The 7,791-nt window shown below is 39.8% G+C and overlaps 1 protein-coding gene across 1 annotated transcript in view; it reads right to left on the bottom strand.

Annotated features, from left to right (window-relative positions):
• Positions 1-726: 726 nt before the first annotated feature.
• CACNA2D3 (calcium voltage-gated channel auxiliary subunit alpha2delta 3) overlaps positions 727-7,791 on the bottom strand; it is an 807,776-nt gene continuing 800,711 nt past the window's right edge. Inside the window, exons 35-37 of the mRNA XM_081805734.1 lie at positions 3,658-3,775; positions 3,360-3,437; positions 727-1,140 (exon numbers count right to left, since the gene is read on the bottom strand). Coding sequence (XP_081661860.1) covers positions 1,048-1,140; positions 3,360-3,437; positions 3,658-3,775 — 289 coding nt within the window. The 3' untranslated portion in view covers positions 727-1,047. The remainder of the gene's footprint in view (positions 1,141-3,359; positions 3,438-3,657; positions 3,776-7,791) is intronic.

Raw genomic sequence — 7,791 nt, 5'->3', positions numbered from 1 at the left:
ATCCAGTGTTTTAGGAATGCTTACACGTCTGGGTAATTTCACATCTTGTAATATTTGAGATCTAATTTCATCCCTTGTTTATGGGGAAAGCCAGAAGCCAAATGCTCAAGCAATACGCTTGAGAGTCATTTATAATCATTGTTCTTTTTTTTTTTTAAAGATTTTATTTATTTATTTGACAGAGAGAGACACAGTGAGAGCAGGAACACAAGTGGTGGGGGGGTGGGGGGGAGAGAGAAGCAGGCTTCCCGCCGAGCAGGGAGCCCGATGCGGGGCTCGATCTCAGGACCCTGGGACCATGCCCTGAGCTGAAGGCAGATGCTTAAAGACTGAGCCACCCAGGTGACCCTAGTCATTGTTCTTTTCCTCTGTCAAGTCTTTTCAGAATGAATTCCTAGGATTTATGGCTTTATTTCTACTCCCAACACTCGAGTATTATGGGGGCTTGTGTTCTCATCCAAATTATGATTTCTACTGAAGCTTGGTTCAAAAAAATTCAGGGTTCTTTGTCATAAATTCTTCCCATGCAGATGATATTTTGGTTTACTTCTGTAAATATTTTTATAACTGAGAGTGAAGCACCTAAACAATTGTGAAATATTTGTCTAGAATCTGCTTTAGAACGAAGTCTCTGCCAACAATCCTCCTTTCCCGGTATCTGGAATGGGTGACTTTTCCATGCAATATTCAGTCTGTAGTCTCAGAAATAAAGCGAAAATCAAAAGATGATGATTTTAATATACTTTATTTAAAAAGTACACAGTTTTAAATTGGTTTCAATGGGTTTCAAGCAGAAGGGACACTGCCCACTCGCAGTCCCATTTCTGATGAAGGGTGATTATCATGTAGCAAACTCACATTTGCATGACTGGCAAAGTAAAAAGATAACTTTTTTTGTCAACATATCTTTAAGAGTTTATATCACGCACAGTTTAAAATCATGAGATGCTGATGGTTGGACTACATTTCATGTCTCCTATGTCGCACCATATTTTGGTTCACAGTTTATCCATAATTTAGCATGCCAAGAGAACATCTCAGTCAGTGTCACCTTGAGAAGAGCATCAAGAGCAGTGGGAAGAGGATAAGGACCATCTTGGCCTGCAGACTGGGCGCACCTCCACACTCCCTTGCATTCTCCTACAGGGGAAGACAGGAGCTGTTAGAACCAGATAGATCCCAAGATGCCTTCAACTTTCTGAGCTGTATCAAGTCCCCAGACCTCCCCCTACGCCCTCCAATGTAGGAATCAAGTCTTTTGGAACCTAGATAGTGCAAGGAAATGGACTTGTCTAAATTTCATCAAGTTTGTGATGAGTATCTCTGATTTCAATTGTCAGCGCATAAAATGTTCCAAACTACTCTGTGCATACTATTACACAGAACACTCAAGAGGCCAAGGGCTGTTGGTGGAGATGTCTGTTGTGATCGAATAAGAACAGCAGAATATCGGCCTTCTAATGTTTTCCTGTCAGAATGTAAGTAAAAGTTGACATCTAAGGAGTCTGATCATTGCAGAAACAGTTATAGAAGGTTTTGTGAGTGTCTTCTTTCTTTTCGTTTGGGGAAAGGAGGGCTTTGTTTTATAAAAATGAAATCATATTATGTAATCCTTTCTGCAGTGTGCTTTTTATCCACTGGTTGATGGAAATTCTTCCAGCTCCATTTTTCTAGCTCTACTGTATTATCTCCCACTCCCCCTGCTTGTGTTCCCTCTCTCACCGTGTCTCTCTGTCAAATAAATAAAATCTTTAAAAAATAAATAAATAAAATTATCTTTTTCCATAAAAAAATTTATAATTTGTATATAAAGAAATTCTGTTTTTCATCCATAGCTGTCTGGTCTTGATAGAAAGATTTCTCCAATCCCTAAAATTTCTTGTGAGACTATTATTTTACCATTTAAATCTAATCTATATTTTCCCCTTTGAATTGAACCTTTGTCATATCTAAGAATTTCTATGCTGTCCTACTGACCTCATCTTACTAGATCTAGAAACTTACAGAAAGAAATACTAATTTTTTGAATGTTGATCTTATATCTATTTACCAAAGTAAATTATCTTATTAACTCCAAAAGATTTTTACTCTAGTGACTTTAGTTGTCTACATAGGCATTCTGGTTTTTTTTTTTTTTTTAAAGACTTTATTTATTTATTTGAGACAGAGAGAATGAGAGAGAGAGAGCACATGGGAGGGGGGAGGGTCAGAGGCAGAAGCAGGCTCCCTGCCGAGCAGGGAGCCCGATGCGGGACTCGATCCAGGGAGTCCAGGATCATGATCTGAGCCGAAGGCAGTCGCTTAACCAACTGAGCCACCCAGGCGCCCAGGCATTCTGGTTTTAATTGAAGCGATTTTAGTGTTTGGGTACTATTACTTGTATTTGAATTTTACACAAGGATTTTTTAATTTGAATTTTATCATTGAATTTGAGCAAAGATCTTTCCAGCATATATTTGCATAATATGTTGCTACTGAACACTCTTTTGAATATAGAAGCAAACATTCTTGATAAATTCCAAGTTCTTATTGGTACTCTAGTGACTTTAACATCTTCTCTAGGACTTGGAGAGTTTAAGATTAAAATTATTTGCTATTTAAAGGTGGGATTTAAAGTCAGTCAGTTGGCTTTGGTGGCGTTTTTAAAAATAGAGATCTTCCCAGGCTCTCCATAATAATAACTGGTCTAGACAAGCTTTGCATTTTTTGAAGTGGTGTGGAGTTAGTTTTTAAATTTCTGTTATTTTTGCTAGACTAAAAAGGTTTTTTTTTGCCTATGGTACTTTGGGGGTATTCTCCTTTATCAGTGCTAAGTTTAATTTTTTTTTCCGATCCTCACTTCTGGTGTAAATGGAGCGCCTTTATAGTTTTGCCTTCAGGTGGTGAGGGGGTTTGGAAGCTTATCATTCCACCTGCATAAACTGTGACTCTGGATCTGACACCAGTATTGCCACTTCTGCTTTCCATGGACTTCTTGCAAATAAAAGGCTGTCGAAAAGTCAGCAGGGGAACATGATTTGAACTACAATTTGAAATAAGTAAACCAAGATGGTCAGAGCCACAGTGTATGTAATAGCATAAAGTAATTACACTGCAGCACAGCCATAATAGGGAAGGAAGAGAGTAAAGAAGCTTTAAACTATATACAGAGATAGAATAAGACCGTGAAGCACAGACGGAACGTGAAGGCGTTGAGGGGCTAAAGTAGAGTGCCGCTAGCCTTTCACTGCTTCCACTGATCTGCCTGCAAGGGATTGTTTCCTCACCAGTAAACTTCTTTGCTACAGTTCTTTGACCATTATGAGACTCTCACGGTGAATCTGGTGGAAAAAGAGAACAAGAAGGGTTCGCAGACTTACCTCAGGATGGAAGCCATGACAAGACTCCGGACGCCTTCTGATCTTCTGGGCCTTTAAACGTTCACACTTAAGGGATTCGTTATGTTGACTGTAGTTAAGGCATATTGCCCAGATGTCACTTTCCCTTACTCTGCATGTTGGAGGTCAAACCTTGGCACTGAACTCCCTTAAATACTTTTCTCTCTCCAGTTGTGGAAAGGCTGTCATTTCCCCCTCTGTAGTATTTCTCCCCTAGGTTTCCTTACTGTCCATCCCCCTCACCAGCTTCAGCAGCAGTGGCTGGACCCACGCACGAAAGGATATACCTGATTTCAATGGGCGCCATGGTAATGGGGGTCACAGACTCACACAGGCAGCTGCTGTCCACCACCACCATGAACAGATTGCTGCTTGGAATTTGCTGGATGACAAAGGACCTGTTGGAACATGAAGCACAGAGACAGTGAGTGGTTGTTTACCATCTGTCAAGTCAAGAATCCTGAGGAAAACTTCTCCCCTGGGGAGTTAACTCCTCTAATATTTTGGAAAACAGTTCTCAGAGACTGCCTTACTACTGAACTTGCCTCCTCCGTGAGGCTCTTCAATTTTAAATACCAAGTTTCACTAAAAAGACAACAGTTAAAACCTATGCCTGCAGCTACACATAGCTCCTAAAACTCACCTTGGGAAGACTGGAATGTCACGTGCACAAAACAGGAGAGTCAGGTTGGCTAAATCAACCCAATTTCCAAGGTGATGGGGTCAGGCTTTTCCAAGCCTTGCTTCCTTCTCCCAGATTACATTCAATGTTCTTGGTCTCTCTCCCCAGAATGATGCAGTGAATTTCCTAGACCCTTCCCTGGACTGCTTCGCACAATTTCTGCCCGTAATAGAGGTACAATGTTTGCATGAGATTAACGCGGGTCGTTTGGGAGTTCCACAATGTTGAGGCCGTGCATGCTAGCGCTCAGGCTATGCGACCGCGCTGACATCCGGGTCCAACAGGACAGCTAGTCCAACGGAAAGTAAGCCTATTGGCACCTGCTCGCTCATCACCCGACACAGTGAAATGACAAAGTAACACCACTGTCAAAACACTCTTGGAGCAAGAAATACCACTGATTCTTTGGAGGAACAAATTAGAGAACAAAATCCCATATTCTTCCAGTTGCTTAGCCCCAAGTCTAGAATCCCTGTCATATAATATAATTTTTCATGATATTTCGCTAAATTTTGTTCAGTCGGATGAGGTAGACTGTAACTTAACAAAGCGGTCAATTTCTCTGTAAGTTTTACCTTCATTCATCTTTCTCTCAACAAATTTGTTCTATTCTCTGAAGTGGATCACCACAACTTACTGAAATCATGCAATGAGAAGAATCCTTCTGTTTTGTGGGAAATTATAAAGAGGAGAAAGGACGACCTTTTTATTTTTACCTTTTAATGCCTCTTATGTTGAATTATCCAAAAATGGCTCAAAGATTATAACACAACTTGTTTCTTGTCTACAAATGCTGGATGCCTATTCATCTAATATTCTGCAATTATGTTTGTGTGTGTGTGTTTTTTTTAATCCATAGCAGGGAACAGGCATGCCTTTGCTCAGAGATGCTTCCTTAATGCCATCCATACTCTGGAACATGGACTTCGCCCTCCCACCCTTCTTCATAACTCTACTTGGCTTGAGGAAAAAAATTCAACCTTGCTGTCTCACTTAGACTTTAAAATTGTTGGCTTTACCCTCCCCCTTTTAGCACTAGGTACCTTCTCTCCTCTGCAAAGACATTTCTCTAGTAGGGGGCCTCTTTGAAATGGGTGATGCCTATCAGAATGAAAATAACCTACCTTAGATGGTGCTTATCAGAGAACCAATGATTTCCATGGTGAAGGCAGGTTAACAGAGTCTCAAAGACAAATGCGAAACCAAGATCATACAACTCTTTAAAGAACAAATGATTGACTAGAATATTAAGCCAAATGAATCTACCAGATGGCCAAAAAAAAGGAAAAAGAGATGAAAATATGAAATAGAAGCTCCAAAGGGAGAGAGGATATTTTCCAATTGAAGAAAAATTTGACTTTTTTTTTTCACTAAAAGGGTCCATTCATGCACGAGTGAAACTTCAGATCATCAAAGATGCAGACCAATCCTGAAAGTGTCTCTAGAAACAAATTACTTAAAGAAGAATGAGAATGACACAAACTTCTCAATGGGGGACTTAAGATGAAGAAAACAGAGCAACATTTTTCAAGTTCTGAGGGAATGGAAAAAAGGAAATATTAAAAGGTATGTCAGAATCCAGAGGAAAATAGATTCTAACTAACTGGAGATGTAGGTAGAAACTTGTGTTTTAAAATTTAGGGATAATTACTGAAAATAAACCGAAGGATGAAGATCTGATTAATCTAAGAGAGCATGGTAAACAACACACAGGTGCATGTGAGCACACACACATGACTACTGGTATAATATAAAATTATTAGCAATCATGATTAATGTCTGTTGATTAGATTCACATATTAAAAGGCAGAGACTCAAAAAATTAATTTAAAAAAAAGGCAGAGATTCTTAAATTGGGTTTATGAAAACACCAGCATTATGCTGTTTGCAAGGAGACACTCCTAAAACAGAATGGCAGGAGAGGACAAAAAGACACCAGAAAAATGCTAAAGACAAAAGAGAGAGACAGGTTTAGTAGTATTCTTCTACAAATATTCACAGGGAAAATCATTAAAATGTAATAAAGAAAACAGTTTGTACTGAAAAATAGTATAGTAGTATAACAAGCTATGATATGAACCTTTATGATCAGAGTGTATAAACCCATAGAAATGCCACAAGTGATTAACACATGATTTATTTAAAAATGGAGTGAAAATTCCTCATATCTAAACAATAGAGAATATAAACTATTTTCAAACACGGGGAACTGCAACACATTTCAAAGAGCAGAAAGCATCAATGACATGTTCTTTTAGGGTAGGGTACAGTTAGAAATTAATAGGAAAAAATATATGAACAGTGGAAATTAAAAATTTAAAAAAAAAAAACAAAAACACATTCAAGTAATCCTTGACAATTTAAGAACAGCCCAGACTCAAATCTGTGCAGTATGACCTTAAATATGTTTATTGGGAAAAACAGTTTGCCAATAAATGAACTAAGTTTTTGGATGGAGAAGCTGGAAAAAATAAGAACACAGGCCTGCACCTGTGCCCCTACCCTTGGTCTTCCCTCTGGTACCCTGGGTTGTGTACTGATCGCTCTCTCCACCAGCTCTCAGGCTTCTCCAACGATGGGGCTGATGGAAGGGACGAGAGATGACCATTGCATAGTTCCCCTCAGTTCACAAACATGCTGTCACATCTCCCACCTTGGGAAAAAGAAAACTCTCCCTTGACCTCACCTCCAGCTAGTGCCCTATTTCTCTGTCTTCTTTCATAGCATGAATCTTTTTTTTTTTTTTTTTAAGATTTTATTTATTTATTTGAGAGAGAATGAGAGAGAGAGAGAGAGCACATGAGAGGGGGGAGGGTCAGAGGGAGAAGCAGACTCCCCGCCGAGCAGGGAGCCCGATGCGGGACTCGATCCCGGGACTCCAGGATCATGACCTGAGCCGAAGGCAGTCGCTCAACCAACTGAGCCACCCAGGCGCCCCTCATAGCATGAATCTTAAAAAGAATTCTCCACAGTCTGTCTACTTCCCTGCACCCCTCCTTTCACAAACCCACCACAATTCTTCTGTATTCCTTTCCACTTCGCTGAATCAGTCCTGTCAAGGACCCAGTGACCTGACTACCTTTCTTCTAGCCTGGGCCTCTGCTCCGTCCTTACTTGCTTCCTGTCCTCCCTTCACCCCAGACTGTTGTTTCCATGGGAGGAAGGCTGCATCTGTCTGCCCCAGTAATCTGTTACAACACCAGCACCTAGAGCTGTGCCTGGGACTGAGCAGATTCTCTGCAAATAATTGTTGACTCAGTGACGAAAGGAATTTATAAAGATAAAAGCAGAAGAATAAATGCAAATAAAACTGTGAAGATAATTGAAAGAACCAAGCTCTGGTTTAAAAGAACATTGACATAAATCAGCCTTTGGCACAAAAGAAAGAAGTTACAAAGTCACATTAAAACCCAAAAGATCCAGAGGCATTTAAGCATTTTAAGTGACTATTATGTATACCATGGCAAACAATTTGAAAAGTTAGAGCAAACACACCTTTGGGGATAAAGTATAAATTATCAACATTTGACCAAGCTGTAAAAACACAAGGAGACCAACTGCTGTGAAAAAAAACCTGAAATGCTCATTGAGAATCTACCCGCAAGTGAATACGACCAAGTCACCCAAAGAACAGATATCAGTGTGTTCATTGAAAACCCATGTGAACCCACTGACCAACTACTAGAATAAAAGAAGTCAGCAAGCTGACCAGTTACATAATCAGCATATCAA

This window comes from Leptonychotes weddellii, chromosome 1, assembly GCF_054177405.1.
Source record: "Leptonychotes weddellii isolate Sample4059 chromosome 1, ASM5417740v2, whole genome shotgun sequence".
NCBI classification, from domain to species: Eukaryota; Metazoa; Chordata; class Mammalia; order Carnivora; family Phocidae; genus Leptonychotes; species Leptonychotes weddellii.
Note: the sequence above shows the minus strand (reverse complement) of the source record. Positions and strands in the feature narration are given on the sequence as shown.